General features: G+C 43.8%; 1 protein-coding gene across 2 annotated transcripts in view; it reads left to right on the forward strand.

Annotated features, from left to right (window-relative positions):
• FNDC3B (fibronectin type III domain containing 3B) overlaps positions 1-21,067 on the forward strand; it is a 300,883-nt gene that overhangs the window by 223,680 nt on the left and 56,136 nt on the right. For both annotated transcript variants that reach the window (XM_077763679.1, XM_077763678.1), the window contains exons 12-15: positions 14,187-14,311; positions 15,774-15,948; positions 17,810-17,896; positions 19,277-19,415. In XM_077763679.1, coding sequence (XP_077619805.1) covers positions 14,187-14,311; positions 15,774-15,948; positions 17,810-17,896; positions 19,277-19,415 — 526 coding nt within the window. The remainder of the gene's footprint in view (positions 1-14,186; positions 14,312-15,773; positions 15,949-17,809; positions 17,897-19,276; positions 19,416-21,067) is intronic.

Raw genomic sequence — 21,067 nt, forward strand, 5'->3', positions numbered from 1 at the left:
AGTACAGAAGGTTGGAAAGGAGCCTGGCTGACCTGTGAGCACAGGGCCACACCTTGCCATCTCCCCTTCTTCCTCAAGGATGAGTGAGTGTTGACTGAAGGTGTGTGTGTGTGTGTTTGTAAGTGTCTTTTGGTGTGTCGCACCGACCTGCCTGATGCTTTTTCTCCTGTCTTGAGGTTTTATATCAAGATAGAATTTACCACTAAAGAGGAGGCATTTTTCATCTCTGATGTCTCCTAGCTGTGTGTCTGTGTGTGTGCGTCCTGTGTTTTTTGGTTTGTTTTGTTTTTTGGGGTTTTTTGTTTGTTTGTTTGTTTGTTTGTTTTTGCTGCTTTGGACCATGGCCTGATAAGCGAAGTAAGGTCAGACAATTCGAGTTTGGATGGGAAACCTCCAAGGAAAACCCAGGTGCTGCAGGAAATGGTAATGGTGACTCAGTTGTTGGCCTTCTTCCCTTTGAATTTGGATTGAAAGTGTCCTGGCAGGATGCTTGGAGGAAATAAGCTACAGCCTCAGATGAAATGGAGAAGCTTTGTCTAATGACCGTTTCTAATCAGTGGCACCCACTATAGATTCGCGACCACACAATGTTAAATCGCTTCTTTTTTTGCCTTCTCCTGCCTCTCCACTGCTTGCTCTCTTCCCATCCTCTCCTTGTGCCCATCTTAATTCTTCAGGCTTTGTCCTTCCTCTTCATTTGTATTCTGTGGCTTCATATTCACCTTCTAGAAAGACTTCTGGAGCCTAAACTCTCTGAAGTGCTCCCTGGCCTTTAAGGCCCATGAGCTCCCTGAAAGGAGAGTTTAGTCGAAAGAACACCACGATTATGGGCTGTGGATTCTATTCCAGGTTTTATATGGGCAGCTTGACCTCTCCAGTCTTCATTTTACCTACCAGCTCATGTATATTTACATCATTGACACTCTCTCAAAACTCCTTATTTAGGATTGTCCCTTCTGATAAAGGTGTATTTTAGGATCCTTTTCACTGTTGTTTGTTTATTAAATAGTTGAGCATTTGTGGAGCAGACCCCCATTGTCTCTACACTGTGTACTGTCCCTTGAGGGAGGTGTGACATAGGGAAGCTCTCTTACCCTGAGAGCTGAAAGACCTCAAGTAATGCTATCCTCCTGTACTTTTTAAACAGACATAAATAAAACAAACTTAACCGCTTGCTTCTCAAACTTTTCCATCCTGTAGCTTATTTGCTTTATATTCTGGCTCTCTCCTTCTCAGTCCCTCCAACAAAGACTTTAAAATGGTGTCATTGGGTTTCCTGGCAGTGAGAATAGAAGCAATAGTAACCCATTCATTCCTGCCTGTTCTGTCACTTCAGAAGTCAAGTTTCTGACAGAACAGTCTAACAGTCTGTGTTTCTAAAATCAGGGCTAGCTCAGGGATCCGTAGCCCCCTTGAGGCAGCTCACTTAGGTTGGTGTTCCCATCCCCCACATTCCCATGCTACTCATGACTTCGTGGAGGAAGAAAATCAGACGCACAGAGAATAACATCTGACTTGCAGGAAGTGTGAGCACGTGAACCTTGAGTATCCCTTCGGATACTTCTGCTGGTAGTCTCTGGAGTGAGGTACGCCTGGTACCAGGGACTGTTTCCAGAATCTGCCCCTCGTGGTGTATGGTGAGGCAGGAGAATGGGAGGGGTGTCCCCCGCCACACATAACACCCAACTCCTCTCCCAGGACATCTGTCCCAGCCGTACACCCATTGCCTCTCTGTCATCCAAGGCGCTGTTGAAACACACTTCAAGGGCAAAAGACAGTAAGGTGCACAAAGGAGCAATCCCCACCTAAGAAGGGGACTCGTACCCCTCAGAGTCTCCAAGAAGGTTGTGTTCAGGGGTAGCGCTCTGTCCCATTTCTGCTCTGACACCTGCACTGGGAGTCACAGCTTGGAATGAGATGGCCCCATCCGTGTTAGGGTCACCCCACCACCCATGTCTGGGTGGCCCCTTGTTTCTTTTATAGGTACGTTGCAACACTGGTTAGAGTTTCCAGGTTACTTTATTCTTCTTTCAATTTTTAATTACCAATAAAACTATTAGTGTAAAATTTTGGAAATGATAGTAAAATAAGAACACAGAGCATCAAGTCGTGCTGTCCGGTTTCTTAGACAAAGACATTGACTAATGTCAGAGCAGCAGCAGAGAGGCCTGTGAGCACCTGACCTGTATTTCTGCCAGGGCCCGGAATGCTGTGCCTAGTTGCTGTTGGGAAGAGCCAGTAGTAAATCAATAGCTAACTGCTGCTGGTCTCTAAGGGCAGGTGTAGCCCTAATGGGGAACAGGAAACAGAAACCTGTTACAGCTCAGGGAGAAGGTGATCCTCTTTCTCTCCCCTCAATTCATTGTCTTCAGTGTTGCGGCACTCTTCCGCAGAATTCACTTGGAAATTACTCACCAATTGTTCTGCCAGAGGTTAGCTGCCTACTTTTCTCTGTTCCTGACTGTAACTAGACAGTCTCTTGAGTTTTAAGTCAGGGTGGGAAGTAACTTTGACTGGGAGATGGTAATGAGCCACCGAAAATGGACCACACAGGTGTCATTGGCTTTTCAGCTGTGGCCATCAGGTTTGATCTTCCTCTGAGACAGAGCAGTTTTCATAGTGTGGAAAGGTGCATACTTTCCTGGTCACTTCCCTTGCTGTGGTGACTCAGATGAGCTGTGGTGTTTACAGGTGTGCACCCAGTAGCCAACCTTGCATTTTTCTAGACCTGTAGCCACTGCGTTCACCTCCAGGAGATCCCCATCAGAAAGGCAGGAGGCCATTTTCAAGGTAGCTTTCTACTTGACTATTGGATAAGCCATCATTATATTTTAACTTCCTCCTGATCACGGTGTGACCCCCACCCCCACATTTACCCCCACGTTTGCACTTGAATTTACAAGTTATAGTCATTCTGGCTGGCAGAAAGCAGCCCCAAAGCCTCGTGAGAGTTTCTTTCTTTTGCCAGATTTTCTTTTGCTAGGTTTTGCTAGTATTACACCCAGCACTGACTTCAAAGCAAACTTACTGATTAATGAATCCAGTTTTAGTTTAATCCAGAATTATGAACAGGAGAAAAGTTTGAAGTTTCTTATAGCAAAACCATGCTTCAGTGCTATATTTCTCAAGGTGAATGTTCTTTCCTGCAGTGGAGGGAGGGTAGGGAGTTAGGAAAGAGGACTATCGTACTGTACAGAAGCCTGCTTGGTGCTGCTGTGTGGCATGGAGTCCTGTCAATGATATGTTTCAGTCACATGGCATCCACCGAGGGAGACCTGCATTCACAGTGTCTGCTTTGTCTCTAACCAGCCAAGCAAGTAACTGAGCCCCGAACCTCAGCTTCTCCACTTGAAACCAGTGTCCGTTACCCTACTGGGGGTCAATGGGTTAACTTGGGCAACAGCAGATGCAGTGAAATGAGTAGTTCATGTCCCTTAAGTGCATATTAGGATGTGAGGCAGGAAAAGTCAGCCATTAGAAGGATTGTATGAGGAGATTATGACATTCTTCTGTGGAACTTTCAGGAGCCTTGAGGCCAGTGTCTCCAGTTAGAGCAAAACAAACACGGATGTCAGTACTATATATAGATGTTAATTTGCCATTAGCTTGGCTTCCGGACGTGACATGTAAGGGAACATATGAAAGAACCCAAAAAAAAAAAAAAATTGCTTTGTGGGAATATGACTAGTACAGTTCCCAAGAATCTTCCTCACATGTGACTCAGCTAGCCCAGATAGGAATTTCACATGTGGCCATCCTGGTAACTAATGAGCCAACACAGCTGCAAAACACAGGCCACTAAGAATGACATAAATGCCACAGAAATGAAGGAAGTGTAATGTGATACTTTGAAAGAGCAGATGAGGCCGGCAGGTAGAGCCCATAAAGCCCCTGGGGACCCATTAACAAGCCAGACCACGTTCAACAGTCCTGTTGCAGAAACCTCACGGAGCTGACACCAGGCCATAGATTGTTGCTTCTTAGACACCTAGGTTAGGAAGAGCCAGCTTAGCTCATTTAGGGACTGAGCTGGCCCCTTAGCAAATGCTTCATAACTAGTTTACTAAAAACATTACTTCTTAGCTTAGGTGTTGCACAGTCAGAACTGATAATCTTCCAGAATGCTTCTTGGCACCAGTGAATTTGCCCGTGGCTTCTCTGGTTGGACAACAGCTGTTCATGGAAGGTGCTGGTGCTTCAGCAAGCACAGTAGCTTACTGGCTCTCCCGTAGTGCATGAGGAGGGCTCACTGAGAATGTGGCTGATGCTTTCTCCAAGATGCCGCGCTGCTTTCATTGCAAAGCATTGGTCCAGTGAGAAAACCTTTCGGCATTCCCCAAGGCATCGCCAGTGCCTGACCGAAATATAAGGGAAGATGCCACTTGCCAGGCCCATGTGCTCTTTCAGTCATTCTTGGGGAATGCCCTCATGGAGATTGAAGAGTGGGGTCCCGGGGTCTTTTGGCACTCTGTCCATCACAAACCATCTTTCACACAGTGCCTGAAGCCCAGTCAGTGACCTGGGAGAGCGGCAGTGTTTTGCCACATCATGGACCTTCAGTGCAACGCCCAAGTGTGGTTTCAGAGGCCGGGGGACCGCCTCCTCCACTGTAGGTGCTGCTGGAGGGCAGTAGGCCAGGATGGGTTTAGAACACAGAGAGGCTCATGGGTACCGAAGGCAGAGCTACGTTAAAAGGAGCCCTCGCTTTTAGGGACCTCAGCCCCAGATATCTGCACCCCTGAATATGTGTCATGTGTCACACGTGTACAGGGTGGGTTCTTGTGTGCTTGGGGAGCAGACTTTATGGGCAACTTCTGGCTGCTACTAAATGACAAATACCTGTCTTGGTCCATGACACCTAACTTATCAACTCATGTTTTTCATACTGGTTGGATGGCAGCTAGAAGATGACTGCCTAGGGCCTTGGCTGGGTGAATGGGCTAAGTCCATCCATGCCGTGGTTCACACGTAAATAGTACAGGCAACCTTTTCTGCAGTCACCCCTGCTACTTTCCTTTCCCTTCACTGGGCCAGTCGCAACATTCTGGTCTTACCAAAGCACTGGACATCAGATGAACGTCCATAGTGGGAGGGATATACAGGAACGTTATATTTGTTGGATTCAAATCAGAGGACCTGCTGATTTTCCTTGACTATTTCAGGGAGCTAAGCGTCTCTCACTAAAGAAACATCTAGTGTGCCAAGGGCTAAGATACATGCAGTATTTATTTAGTAACACGCAACACGAACACTCCCACCCCCCATTTCTTACCTGTGAAAGTTCCTCTGTGCCAGTGTGCTCAAAATAAAAGAGCCATCACTGAGGGGAGAGTGGGGGTTTGGCACAGGGAACCTTTGAATCCCCAGATGTGAAGCGTCTCCGCCCCCTGTTAGGAACCCCTCCTTATATATGGTCATGCTGAACACATACATGCTCTTTTATTTCTCAAGCCAACATTTATCTTTGATGTTGCCTGGGGTCAGCCAGGGCTGGAACGACTTCTAAATATAGACGTACGGGCAGACTAAATCTTTGAGGCTGGAAGTAGTTCAGTTGGCCAGTGCAACTTTATTTTTTACTTGATTTATCGTTGCCATTTTTGACAGGTTGGACTGTGCTGTTACAGAGAGTGCCCAGCCCCAGAATTGTTCAGCCCAGATCCTGCAGCCCTGGGCCACGAGCATATGACAACTGATAACCAGGTTCATGTAACTTCTTTAGCAGGCAGTTAGCTATCAAACCTGCTAAGAGCAGCTCCGGAAGGCAGCGGGCGCGGCTGTGAAAGGAGCTGGAAGACAAGGAGGTCAACGGAAAGGGCCCTTAGATTAAGAAACATCAGGAAGAGTTCTCATGACCAGAGGGAGGTGGTTCCCCATGGATTCCAACACCCTTGAGGTGGCCGTTCTGATTTCCTTGTGCCAGGATTCAAGCTGTCTTAAAGAGGAACAGGAAGGCTCTTTTCCAATCTATTAATTAGAAGGCAATTGAAAATAGCAGCCAACTTCATCTAGTAGCGCCAGTGTGGGGAATACAGGCTTCCAGGGTTGGTAGTGCCAGGCTAATTGGAAATGTTAGCCAAAGCAGCCACATTCCCCACAGTCTACAGAATTACTCTTGGCAGAAGAATACTGTAGCCTGAGTTAATTGAGTTAGGCATGAGTTATATGTATAGAATCGGCCGTGGGTGCGTTGAATATGTTCTTTAATGGGAAACCAACCCATTTAGAGGATTCATCTTCCCAAATGCTGAGGACAGCTTTATGAAGACCCAGAAATTAATAAAGAAGGAAAACTTACTTGAAAAAATAGTTGTTTTCAGTCTTTTAGTTAGTAGTTTTACAAACTAAGTTATTTTTAAATATATTTTTAACTTTAAAAATTAGTTGCCTCTTATGACATGGATCAAATACTTTTTATTTAGCAGTTTTTAAATAAGCAGACCCATCTGTAAACTGACATCTCCACTGAAACTTTATTCCATTATAGTTTGTGAACAGATACTACAGAGAGGTGGAAACCTGGTACCACGTGGTGGTCATTGGGAAGGTCTTTTCATTTGTTCACTCTGGTGGCTTTAGGCTACATCATACTAAACCATCCCCAAAACACTGTTGCACTCCTGTATTTTAAAATGTGCCTGAATGGCTTAGTCGGTTAAGTGTCCAGCTCTTGATTTTGGCTCAGGTCATGATCTCACGGTTCCCGAGATCGAGCCCCATGTTGGGCTCTGTGCTGACAGCACGGAGCCTGCTTAGAATTCTGTCTCTCCCTCTCTCTCTGCTCCTTCCTCACTTGTACTCTCTTCTCTCTCTCTCAAAAATAAATAAACTTAAAAAAAAAATCTTCCAACGGTCCTCTATAGCCTTTGGGATAGTATTGGGAAGTAGGGTCATTGGCTTAGATACAGGGAGGAGGCTGAAATGCAATTATGAAAAACAACGTATGGGGTAAGAAGAGAAATTAACAGAGTAACTTATTTCACCATCCATAGCCTTTGAAATGATTTGGTGTCTTTTCCTATGAGAGAGCCCATCCTCTGTAAAAGGTTTCCTAATGCTTTTCACTAAGTATTGGAATACCACAAGCACATTCCCATGCCACCAAAACCTCTCTGCCAAAATAATTTGTAATAGCCGCATTCTCTTCTGTTGTGTGGGTATAGCATTTATTTAACCAGTCCGCTGCTGTTTGACATTCAGGTGGATTGCAATTTTTGTGTCTTTTGGGAGGGGGGTGTGTTTGTGTGTGTATCAGGCTATCAGGCATCTGTTGCCGTGCAGGTATCTGATCATCATGGTGTGTCATCCTAACTGAAATGGCTTGAAACAACATGTCTTTATCATTTCTGATACTTAGTGTTGGGTGGCTGGTTGGGTTCTACTGGTTTACCCTGGATTTGCTCAAGCAGTGTCTTTCAGCCAGAACATCCGCTGTGGCCCCATTCACAAATCTGGAGTTGGTGCTGGCTGAGATATAGGCTGCCTCTATTGTCCTCGATGCCTCTCACCCTCCAGTAAAGCTAGAGTGGCTTTCTTACATAGTACAGAAATCTTACATTAGTCTAAAATGTAACACTATAAGATGTAGTAACTGCATTGCCCTTACATAACAGTTTTGATTGATTTTACCATCTAGGAATCTGGTTATAGTTTTAGCTTCTACAAAAATTCTCAAAATCTCTTCAGAGGCCTTACTTTGTTGGGTGGCTTTGAGGAAAAAAGGCATGTACCAAGTGCATATAGAAAATAGAACCCTTTATCCAGTCAGACATTAGACCTTTGCATTCTAGCATACATCCTTCCACTCCCTTACCTCCTAGCTATTTATAGCATGAGGGGAACTTATAAAAATTTACTGAGATACATCATAAAATTTTAAACATATATGGACATCAAAATAGATGAGTGCATAACACTCATATCACATGAGTGCATAATATTGCATAACAGATTACCTCAAAACTGAATGGCTTAAAACATTACTTTCTTAGACTCGTGGATTCTCATTTGGGAATTTGGACCAGGCACTAGGGGAATGGCTTGTATGTATTCCACAATTTCTAGAGCTTCAGATGGGCAGAGTGGCTCATTGATTGGGAGCTGGAATCTTCTGGCAGAGTCTTGACTCACTAGTCTGGTGGTCCCTGCTGGCTTGAATGGAACCTCACCTGGGGCTCCCTTGCAACATGGCAGCACCAGGGGAGTCAGAATTGGGAAATGAGCGTTCTGGGGAAGAGACAGAAGCTTTATCACCTCTTCAAACCTAGCTTTGGAGGTCACACAACTTCATTTCCACTATAGTCTGTCAGTGACAAGCACATCACAATGTCACAAGCCCACTCAAATTCAAGGGAAAGGACGGTAGACTTTCTTGGTCATGAGAATCCTTTAAAACCCTTGTTTTCCCTTATCTTTGCATAGCACATACAGTGTTTCAGGCAGTGTGCCCTAAGACTGTTGGATACAAGGTAACAGACTTTGAAATGTGTGTAACTCTTGTTTGTACCCCTGCTTCTCTTCCAACTGTCCTGGGAAGAGGGAGGAGGAAGGCAAATACGTACCCAGAGAGAGATGCAGTGGTAGGTAGGATGGCCCTCATCCTGGCATCCAGTGTGATTCTGCTAGCCGGGAAGGTATGGCTTGGGGGGCGCCCAGATGGCGCTCTTCTCAGTTAACACGTGGAAGCCATCCCTGCCTGCTCCCTTACTGGTAAGGACAGGGGAGCCACGAGATGAACAGCATTCCTGCCACAGTGTCACACTTGAAAAGCAGGGTCATGTGTCCTTTTCCCTTGGGTGACTCATACGAGGTCAGCAAAATATTTAATCTGGGGGAGGGGATAAATAAGAAATACGTTATGATTTTATTTAATAGCTATACAATCAAAAAAATTTTTAACTACAAATTAGAAAGAAATGGGGAAATAAGTAAATAGTAGAAGGGCAGAAGAAAGATAAAATAGGATAAAAGAGATGATGTTCCTTAAAATATTTAAAGCCTTTTATGTTTATAATTTGTCTCCAAATTTTATTTTAAAGAAAGAAAGATTTCAGAAGGCACTTCCTTTCCCCCACTCTTTCCAGGGGTTGGGGGAGTATCTTTGTCCCTGAGGTTATTAATACTTCTTGAAAAATACATTTCCAAGGGTGAATCATTCTCTGCTATTTAGCCACAGAGGAGTCCGCGTGTTCCATGCTCCCCTGTCTATGCTTCTTTCTCTTATCACTGCCCTTTCACCGTCTGGCAAAACACTGGAAGTTATTGGCAATTGACATTCTTCACAAGTTAGCAGGAACCTTGTAGGACCTAGAAGAACATCTGGACTCTAATTATTATTAAGACTTATAACCAGGGGCACCTGGGTGGCTCAGTCAGTTGGGTGTTCGACTTCGGCTCAGGTCATGATCTCATGGGTTGTGGGTTCGAGCCCCACATTGGGCTCTGTGCTGACAGCTAGCTCAGAGCCTGGAGCCTGCTTCAGATTCTGTGTCTCCCTCTCTCTCTGACCCTCCCTTGCTCATGCTGTCTCTCTCTCTCTCTCAGAAATAAATTAAAAACGTTTTAAAAAAAAAAAAAAGACTTGTAACCAAATGTGTGACCTTTCTAAAACATGAGTGCTCTCAGTATTCTAAGTGTTTCAAGGCCAAAACTCTCCCCAAAGATGGTGCCTCTCTTCAGTATGTGAGTCTAAACGGAACAGAGGCACCTGCTCACCCGGGATGAGACAGAGAAGATGTCCTGTGACTATTTGCCAGGTGAGCTCTGTGGCGAAGAGCGTTGCCGTGGTGCAGGGCATGGGGCTATCTGTGACCTGCTGGAGGGAGTGGGGAGTAAGCCAATTTGATGGGGACTGGAATGTAGATTAATATGCAGTGTGCTTCAGTTGCATTGGTAATAAAGAAGAGGTAGAGGCAAAACTGAGTGGCTCAGGCCCGGGGAAGAGCTGGTTTGACATATTCAGTGTACACACACCAGCTTAGTGGCCTTCCTGGAGAGCAGCTGTGACCAGGAATGGAAGGCCAGCACCCTGCGCCCCCACCGGAAAACCGTTCCATTTGTCTCGAGGCTGTGGGTGCCGAATCGGTGCTCTCAGGTGGGGTCTGGGCGTGGGATGATGATAGATTAAGCAAGAACTGTGGGTCCAGTTGTATGAGAAGAACACTCAGCTGAAAGAGGAAGGTTTCTAATGCTACATCCCATGCCCAGTTGAGTATCTTAAAGTTAATCAGCACACGGTGGGTTTGTGCTCCAAGATCCCTTCACATGTAGTAATGATTAATCTTGTGCTTGAACTCAGTTGTGCTGTAGAAACCAGCATTGGGGCGTGCCCAGAATTCTGAAATGGAAATAAGCCAGGGAACCCTGAAAATCTGCCCTTTATGGTTTGTGGACCCAGGCAGTAGAACACGGCTGGGGATTGTATCGCTTCATGTCAAATACAGCTTAGTGCCTAGATCTGTTCTAGAATAATGAAGGGTGTGGGCTTGAAGCCTCCCTTCTGCTCTTTGTCTAATTGGGGTGAAGTTTTCTTTCCTTGCCCAGAGTAGGAACTTAATTGCTCCCCTCAGGGCAGCTCACATGCTACATACCTGATCTCCCCATAGGCAGGGAATTGGGTGCCTCTAGCAGCGGGTACCAGCTCTCCCCTGTAGGCCAGCCAGCACCCAGGCCCCGGCTCTTCCTCTTCCGCTGTGTGACACACCACACATCATCGCCTAGCAGCAGTAGCTGACCGGACGAGGCCAGGGACCCCGGTGTCCCCGCTGCCTCTGTTTGACCAGATTATTGGTCGCAGACCTAAAAAGTGACAAGAGATACTCTTTTCTGTTAGGACCATGTATTTGTAGGAAACTTTGGACAAGGCGGACTTGAAATGATTAAAAGTAAGCTTCCAAGCAAAGCCAGTATGTCTTAGGAATCCTGTGTCATTTAAATTAGGTTTATTAGAAAGGGGCTACGTTCCAGAGATCATAATCTCTCAGAACCATTTGGAGCCACACTACCTATAAAATACGGAAGTTATGATTTTCCATCTGTAAAACTTCACTAACAGTGATGCTTAGACATATTTAATTTCTGCTAAACAGCGATAAACATCCACATCACCACCCCTATCAGTTCATCTGAGTCTCTGTCTTCTATCTTTTTTTTTTCTTATCTCTTTTTTTTTTTTTTTCTTAAACCCTAATCACCTCTGTCAACAAAAGGAGCTGGATAATACTTCATTTGCAAATGCTATTTGCAACCTGGCCACCTTCTCGGTTTACAGACAGATTCTCCACATCACCTGTACCTCTGGACATGTTCTCCCTCCAGAGCCCAACCCCGGAGTTCTCGGAGAGCCTGGCACAGTCTGTTCCCGAAAACCAGGGTGATGCTGGCCCCCATGGCATCTCCAGCTTGGTTTGCTCACCTCTCGCCTGTAGTTCGCTTTTGCACTGCAAGGACTTTTGTGAATATCAATTTTTTTCTCCCCAGATATCCCTTTTATATTAAACTCCATGTCATACATAAGTATTTCCTTTTACTCAAAAGCTTGTTTGAGTAAAACAAATTATTAACCTACTTTCCCTTATTTTTGTTTATTCTCAATGACTTCTAAAAATTTACCAATAAGCCTCACTTCCTGCATTTTGTGAACTATTTGTACTCTTATTCCTTCAGACTCTACAGATACTGTTTCTAAAACTTGTTTCTAAGGTCCCAGCAACTCTGGGCCATGCTACATGTTGTTAAGGACCACGCACATAGGAGCACATCTTGGAAAGTATTAAGATGGAAAATTCAGTGTCCTCTCTCTAAACAAGTTGGAGCTTATTTTGTAACTGTTCCTGATGCTGAAGCAGGAAAAAAAAATGTTAGCAACGTAGGAAAAATGTCTCAAAGGTTACAGAATGCCTCTTCTCCAAATTCTTTAGTGAGCCCCAGTGCTGTAGCCCTTTAAAAGAAAAGTCTAGACCCCATCATCCATCTTCCCCATTCTTTTTTCTCACTTAAGCCGCAGACAGTCCGGCTTTTACCATATTAAAGCAAATCAACCTAGTAAGGAACAGACTGACTTTTATTTACTGGCCATAGTTCTAAGCTCCCGAAATGGGCAAAGGAGACCAAACAAAGAAATAGGAAAAATGAGGCATTGAAGGGGAGCCAGCATCGGGGTTTGGAAGGGATGAGGCTTCCGTGGCGCAGGATGTGCCTTTCTTGAACTGTTTACTCAGAGCTCAGAAACAGAAGACGAAAGAAGGTAGATCACAGTACAGCTCGAAATGGATACAAAACATACCAGGGTGTGCAAAGAGTATAATCAGACACTGGATGTAATTATGCAAATTTACGTATAAACGGTTTTTCTATGAATAAATCATCTGCAGCAACCTTAACACTCAAGGTTAAAGTAAAGCATAAGGGTGTGATAGGCCAGCCACTCGGCGACTTTGCTCAAGTAGCAGATGAAAAATGTTCTGCCTTACTGTTGCCCTACTGTTTGCATCTGAATGGACTTTGAAACCTTGATAATATGAACTTTGAATCTTAAAGATTAATAGGACCTCCACTCCTTTCCTGGAAAGGGCATCAGCAAGCTCGGGGAGGGGAGGCTGGGGAATTCATCTGAGGATGAATGTGCCAGGGTTGTTTTTAATCTGTTCACCCTAGTGACACTTCATGCTAGCTGTATGTTTATTTTATTTTTAATTAAACTTCACCTGGAATGTGTTTTAGTGGTAAGCATTTGGAGGGCTGCTTAAAGGAAGGAAATGCTTAACTTTGCTTAGGAGGAAAATGTGCTTTCATCTTTCTTTATAAAATAAATCGAGAACTTCAAACATTTCTGAGGGCCCTGGGCCCAGCCATCTGATTAGAATGCTAAAATCCATTCAGTGTTGGCATGTGGTTTTCTTTGCGGGAACATAGATAAAATGCCATGGGTTATGGGTATGAAATATTTGTTCTACTATATGGCTGATACGAGGATTCCATGCCTGAGCATGGGTCAGGGCAGTTAGGTTTTTTTCTTACTTTTAGGTCTATTAAGACAACTGGAGTGTTTTCTTTTTACTTCAAAGGATTTGAAACATCATGGACGACTACAAAGGCATTAAATATTCGTTTCCAGCCTCATAAGAAACTTAAGAGTAGCGATAATACATAGAAGTGAATTCAGCCATTGTTCCACATGCTTATCGGACATTCAACTCTGCAAGCAGTGATTGAACTCCCTGCTTGTTCAGAGCACTGTTACGAGGGAAGCAGATATGGGCAAGAGGATTCAAAGACATGTGATCCATACTTAGGGATCAGTGAGAAATAGCTCACCACTGCAGGAATGCAAGTGTTCAAGAGTCGGGGGACAAAGTGGGAGAGGAGAGAAGGCTGGGGAGGGCTTTTCTAGCCACACTAAGCTGCAAAGACTGATCTCCGGTGCGCAGCAGTGACTGTGTGTTTCCAGAACTGTCGATCCCTGCAGTAAGGGCAGACTTGCTCGTAGTTGGTCAGATGGGGCAGTTTGACCAACCCAAGTGAGGAAGATCTTAGAAATGGTACATGGGGGCACCTGGGTGGCTCAGTCGGTTAAGTGTCTGACTTCGGCTCAGGTCATGATCTTGCAGTTAATGGGTTCGAGCCCCGCATCAGGCTCTGTGCTGACAACTTGGAGCCTGCTTCAGATGCTGTATGTATCTCCCTCTCTCTCTAACCCTCCCCTGCTCACGCTGTCTCTATCTCTCAGAAATAAATNGCATCAGGCTCTGTGCTGACACCTTGGAGCCTGCTTCAGATGCTGTATCTCCCTCTCTCTCTAACCCTCCCCTGCTCACGCTGTCTCTATCTCTCAGAAATAAATTAAAAATTTTTTTTTTTAATTAAAAAAGAGAAAGAAAGAAATGGTGCACTCACTGCCTTGTACCTGAGAGAACCTTTTTTAATTTTGTTAGCCAAAGCCACTTTAGAAGTACCAAAGGTACAATGCGTTACTTGTCTCAGTTACGCCTTTTCTGTAGTGTTTTATGTTAAGGATGACATTTCGTTGTCAAGTGTTTTATGTGCAAAGGAACACTCCCCTAGAAGCTTTCCTTCAGGTTTTGTTCATCCAAATCAGGAAATGAAACAATTACTCAAAATGCCTTCCTCGTTGTCCTACTATATATTTTGTTTTTAATTGTGTGGGTTGTTTCGCTGTTTTCTTTTAGGGAAAAAGGAACAGCGGTTTCAGACAGTGCTTCTTTGGGAGTCAGAAGCACTGCAAGTTGACAAAGCTTTGTCCGGCAATGGGATACACGTTCAGGCTGGCTGCGCGAAATGACATTGGCACCAGGTAGGATGTTCCCCTGTCCTCATGCCGGTAAACATTTCGTGTGGTGACTCTGTGTCTTCCTCTCTTGTTGCTGGAGGGCGTGAAGACATCCACTACCTCCACACTGAACCAATTTGAGATTTTCCTAGAGGGAATCCTAACAGAGTAGACGGCTTCCCGGAGGTACAGAGTGCTGCTGCGTGGCCTCTGTGCAGCCTCACATGCTGTAATGCGAACGCCCCACTAGGGGTCTCTGAGAGCCAAGGTGAAGGTAGCCGGTTAGGTTTTGAAAGAAATCCCTCTGAAGGCCTTATTTTTTTCAGATCACGTGCTGTTTCCTTTCATCGCTTTTGCAAGCTACTCGTTCAACCTGCCTTTTCTAGTTGTTATCTGAGTTTGCCTGATAGAGAGGAAGGGGTGCTGGGCCAGCATTGTTGTCAAGCGCTGGGCAGATACTCACAGGATTGGAGAAAGCCTGGACTGGCCAGGACACCGCAGCTTGCCTCCGAGCTGCAGAAGAAAGGCAAGAACAGGTGTCCAGTGGAGCGTCTGTGGATTAAAGACGCTTTGAAAAGACCATATTTCAATTGCACTTCCTGGGTAACTCTTGATTAAGGGAAAAATCCTTCGTCTTTCATCACTGCTCATTGAAAATCTTAAAGGTTCAGCACATCATTGGTGCTCAGACTTTTTTCCAGCCTCAAGAACATCACAAGGCTTTCCAGCCCTCTCTCCCCACCCATGATAGCCGTTGCATTTTTAGTCTACTAGTTGAAAAAGTCATAATGACAGAGGCTTCGAGAGTTTGTAAGTGAATTGGAAGCACCCACAAACTTGCAAAAAATAGCCTTGTCAATATTTGTAAAACACTTATTTCATCAGCGGACTGTGCTCACACTGATTTGAAGGTTCCTTAGTGGCTGTGGGTCATAGCTTAGTAACACTGCCCAGTGTAACTGGGTGTTTTCAGGGGGAGATGAGTTCTTAAATATATCATCCTGTGATGTCGTGTGCTTTTTTAAGTAGGAGACTGAAGCGGGGAATCAGGCAGACTGAAAGTTAGGGTAGGGAGTATCACATTAAAGGATACTTACCTTCCTCTGTTTGTTGAATCTGTCATGCCCCCAGACTTTCCAACCCAAGCAAGTTGGGCAGTAAGTAGGCTTATTCTTCCTCTTTTAAAATGCCGAGACTCGTGAGGCCCCTGAGTGGCTCAGTCAGTTAAGCATCCGACTTCAGCTCAGGTGATGATCTCACAGTGCATGAGTTTGAGCCCCACTCAGAGCATTAAGCTGTGTGCTGACAGCTCAGAGCCTGGAGCCTGCTTCAGATTCTGTGACTCCCTCTGTTTCTGCCCCTCCCCCGCTAACCTCTGTCTCCCTTTCTCTCAAAAATAAATAAACTTAAAAAAAATTTTTTTTTAAATGCCAAGACTCCTCACATGTTCCTAAATGTGTGTCTTACTGGGTTTATCTCTCTGTAGTGGTTATAGCCAAGAGGTGGTATGTTACACATTAGGAAACATTCCTCAGATGCCCTCTGCACCAAGACTTGTTCGAGCTGGAGTCACATGGGTTACGTTGCAGTGGAATAAACCAGAAGGCTGTTCACCTGAGGAAGTGGTCACCTACACCTTGGAAATCCAGGAGGATGAAAACGTAAGCTTTGCAGGTTTTGTACTCTTGCGTGTGTTTTGTGTTAAGCCACTTTGTCGTTAACGGATGGGACACCATCAAATGGCATTAGCTACGGAAGTTCAAAACCGTACTGTCTACCACTACCATCGCCGGCTGTACCTGTCCTTCCCACAGTCCTCCTTCTCTCAGAGAGGGACATTCCTGTCCTTTTGTTTGGGGAAGCCAAAAAATTCAGAGCTGTCCTTGAACCCATCTGTATAATCGGGTCGGCAAATCCCTTTTCAATCTTTCTTCAAAGATTAACCAGAAATCTGCCCATTTCTCAGCACCTAAGGCTACTATCGTTTTGCAAGCCACCATGATCTCATTCCTGGATAATTGCAGTGGTCTCTTTAAGTGTTTTCCCTACTCTCACCCTTATCATGCTATAGTCTGTTCTGCAGGAAGCCTGAATGATCTGTTCTATAGAGTAGATCCTGTCAGTGCTCTGCCTGGAACCCTTCCTATCTCTGGGCCTTCACCTTCCTTCCAGAACAAAAACCAGAGCCCTCAACAATGCCTATAAGGTCCTGTGCTATAGGATTTTTCTTTAATGTTCTTGTTCTGCCCTTGTGTGTTAGAACAGATAAGCAAGCCCTGGCCTCAGGGCCTTTGCAGCTTCTATGCCCTGTAGCTAGAAGGCCTTTCCATTTATCTTTGACTCATTTCCCTCATTTCCTTGAGGAGTCTTCTGTGGAGAGCCCTTCCCTGGCCACCGTGTAAAACAGTTCTATCCAGTAGAACTTTCCACGATGATGGAAGTGTTCTGTGGTTTGTGTCCAGTAAAGGTAGCGCCTAGACACACATGATGATTGAGCACTTGAAATACAGCTGTGGACCCAAAGAACTGAATTTTTAATTGTATTGAGTTTAAATTTAAAGACCCCCTGCGGCTGCTTTATTTACCCTGCACGGCTATAGTGTAGCACCTCACCGGATCCACTCCTCTGTCTTTTGACCCAACTTGATTTTTTTTGGTCATAGCACTTAATACCGCATTAAATGCTTCATAGTTCAATCTGTGTTTCAGTTTTTAATCACTTTGTCTACCTGGCACGTAAGCTTCTTGTGCGTAAGGCTTTGTTCTTGGACAGTGCTAAACCCCTAGAACGTGGAAGGAAGCTTGATGCATAGAAGGGACTCAGGAATATCTGATGAATGAATGGATGGACGGCTGAGTGAGAATACTATTGAATGAATTCTGTACATTCAGCTTTCAGTGGGATATTTATCCTCTTCAACGGATTATGCCTTTCCCACCCCAGGGTGTCCTTTCTTCCTTGGCCAGAAGAGGACACTGTGTGGTCAGAAACTTCAGCCACTGTTTATCGCATAGCACATTGCCGTGGAAGTGAAGACCTCAAACAAAGGGGCTTTTTTTTTTTTTTTTTTTCATAATAATGTTAAATACATGTTTTTAAACTACTTACTGCTTTGTCACATGGTACTACTTGGTGGTTTAATTCCTTGTTGAAAATGCTTATTGAGTAACCAGGAGAAGTTTGCTCTGTAAGGAAAGCACATGGTGGCATTTATTCCAAAGCAAATTTACATCATCTCAAGGAGACAGCATTGTTCTCCTTCATGTTGGTATTAGCAGCCTCACGATAAAGTTCACCACACCCAGCAGAACTTACAATGAGGCAAAGTTAAATTTTTTACTTAAAACTAGAGAACTCTACACAGCACCATGGACTCTGCTATTCCTTTTTGCCGTCGCTGCCCAACAGATAGATACTCTGGCCGCTGGTGGAAAGAGGCAGTAGAAAAATCCTGTACACCAAAGTGTTTAATGCCCGGATTTCATGATACTGATGTCTCTTTCTGGCTTTGTTTTTTTCAGGATAACCTTTTCCACCCAAAATACACTGGAGAGGATTTAACCTGTACTGTGAAAAATCTCAAAAGAAGCACACAGTATAAATTCAGGGTGAGTCATTTTGGTACCTGAACTGCTTAAAAAAGAAGCTGTTTCATGTTTTACCCATTTACCATTTCAAACGGACTCCAGAGGTTAAGAAAGTTTTTAAGTTCCCCTCACTTGACGTTTTAAGGTATCACTTACAAAATGCACACCATATTTTAATTTTAAAACCCAGTTTTGAGAGAGAAAGCTGCTGTCCTGTGCTGTAATAAACTGCATTACAGCTTGGCCAGATGGGCTCACCAGGAGCACCCAAACTGAATGCTCCGTGCGCCTGTCTCTCCCCCCACTCTTCGATGTTCCTCCTTTTTATTACATTTCTTTTCATTCTCCCTCTTCCTTTGCTCCTCTGCCCATTTTTTCCCTTTTCCTTTCCATTATCCACTCCCTCCCTACCTAGGCTTTGCTTTGCTCATTAACAATCACTGTTAGTATCACCATAAGACTTTGTGTTGTAACGAAAAACAGCTTTGCAACCGTTAAGAAAGGAAAAGCAGGGTCACTTGGGTGGCTCAGTTGGTAGAGCATCCAGCTTTGGCTCAGGTCATGATCTCACAGTTCACAAGTTTGAGCCCCACCTTCGCTCTGTGCTGACAGCTCAGTTTCAGCTTTGGATTCTGTGTCTCCCTCCCTCTCTGCCCCTCCCCTGCTCGTGTTCTATCTGTCTCTCTCTCTCTCTCTCTCAAAAGTAAACATTTAAAAAGGAGCGAGGAAAAGCAGTACACAACATCCTTTGCCACGGCACTATTTATTGATCCATGCACAGCACTGGGTTTTCTTCTAGGACTGTGTGCATTGTGGAGAGAGAAGTTTATCTTCTGATTCTACTCTTCTTTCTCTAATTTGGAGGTCAAGTGATGTAGCTTGGCATGTAGTAGTCATTCAATAATTACTTGTTAGATCATCAAGTGAAGTGTGTGACTATTTGAGGAAAACGATAGTTTCTGATGTTTAACAAATACTTGCTGTTTGGTGCCGGCTAGAACACAGGTAGGTATACTGCTAGCATTTCTCCACAAGGTGGCATTGCCCTACTCTCAAATAAGTACGGTGGTTTTTACCTGCTTTCCCCTCCCCCAGAATTTTCCCTACAAGACAATAAGAACTATGTAGTAACATACTGGTCTTAGGTCTTCTTGGAAGGGTAAAAATACCTTTAGCTAAAACCCACCTTATTGTTTTGTTTGTAACTGTTAATAGCTAGCTATCCAGAAAATATGCACCCCATAAAGGAAATACTTGTAAATCGGCTGTTTGAGATGGAGAGATAGAGGAAATCTCTGTGTGAATTTACAGGTGCCTTGATCTTGCCTTGGTAAAAAAAATTGCCATTTCTTTAATACATGGTATGTAAAGCATGTTAATGTTTTGCCGGTTGTGTTATAGCTGACTGCTTCTAACGTGGAAGGGAAAAGTTGTCCAAGTGAGGTTCTGGTGTGTACAACAAGTCCTGACAGGCCCGGGCCCCCCACGAGACCCGTCATTAAAGGACCAGTTACATCTCATGGCTTTAGTGTCAAATGGGGTATGCTCTGCTACTGTTGCTATTGCTTTTTTTTTTTTTATAGGTTTCTAAAAACTAATTTCAATAGTGACAAACCAAAATAAAAAGTAAAAGGTATTATTTGTGGGGGTTTTACAGATTTGGATTGTTTGTATGAGAAACCTCTAGAGAATCCTACTGGAATTGTCCATTTTATGAGCGTTTTACTTACTTTATGATTTTTCCTGTGTTGTTTTGCCTTCTATACTTTTATTATTGGTTTGAATGTAGTAATCTCTGAATATATATTCATTTTTCAGTAGCTTGCCCTTAACAAGGGTAGTGATCTTTAATGTAAAAAGTTGACTTATAAAATTAATACTGAGAGTAAATTTCAAATATTAGGTATGTCATCATAAGTAAATTTTGACATACAGAATGTTCAAGAACTAGGAAGACTTTCGTTTTTGTTGTTGTTTGTATGTAACCAGAAGTTTTGAACTTCAGGACTTTTTCTTTTTTTAAATGTTTATTTATTTTTGAAAGAGAGTGCCCATGAGGTGAGGGGAGGGCAGAGAGAGAGGGAGGCAAAGAATCTGAAGCAGACTTCGCCCTGTCCGCAAAGCCCAACAGGGGGTACGAACTCATAAACTATGAGATCATGACCTGAGCCGAGATAAGACGTTCAACCAACTGAGCCATCCAGGCGCCCACCCCACTTGAGGAATGTTTCATATTGAAGTTCATTATATGGTGTTTGGGGGTGTCTGGTGGAAGGATACTCTGGCTCACCTCTGCACCATGGGTTATTTCAGTTAGGTGAATGCCATTAGAATGTTGATAAAGATTTGCAATTATATGTAAAACTGTTAGGATGTATATAATTATCAGTAATGTGTCATAATAGTATTAGATTCCTGAGAGGCAAAAAAAAAAAATAATAGTAATAATAATAAAAAGGAGATTAAAAATAAGATTTTACCTGGCAGCCAAGTAATATAAGGGGAATGTAAGACATTATTAAAGGGGATCCTGGCTGGCTCAGTCAGTGGAGCATGTGACTCTTGATCTCAGAGTTCTCTAAGTTCAAGCCCTGTGTGGGGTAGAGAGATTACATAAACATAAAATCTTTAAAAAAATAAATATCTTTAAAAAATAAATAACATTATTTTTTAAGTTTATTTATTTAGAGAGAGAGCAATAGTGAGGGAGGGGCAGAGAGAGAGAGAAAGAGAAAGAGAGAGAATCCTAAGCAGGCCCCACATTGTCAGCACAGAGCCCCATGCAGGGCTGGAATTCATATACTGTGAGATCATGACCTGAGCCAAGATCAAGAGCCAGATACTTAACCGACTGAGCCACCCAGGCATCCCAACACAAAACCTTATTTATTTTTATTGGAGATCAACCATTGAGACAAAATGGTTTCAAGTTTCCTAATAATTCTAAGGCAGAATTATTAGGATATCTATTTCCTTGGAGAATGGATGTGATTAAGAGAAACTAAAAATCTAGGTGTGCCTTTTTTGCTAGATTGTGAAGCTTGTTTCTCAGAAAATCCTAGAAGGTCCTGTAAGCACTAAATGTTTACTTTCATTAGCTATATGCTACGATATTTAACTTTCTAATTATTGTTTTAAATCTCTTACTGAAATGTGTATATATTCATGGAAATACCAAGTGAAAGAAGGGCA

The sequence above is a fragment of the Crocuta crocuta genome, unplaced genomic scaffold, assembly GCF_008692635.1.
Source record: "Crocuta crocuta isolate KB4526 unplaced genomic scaffold, BGI_CrCroc_1.0 scaffold433, whole genome shotgun sequence".
NCBI lineage: Eukaryota > Metazoa > Chordata > Mammalia > Carnivora > Hyaenidae > Crocuta > Crocuta crocuta.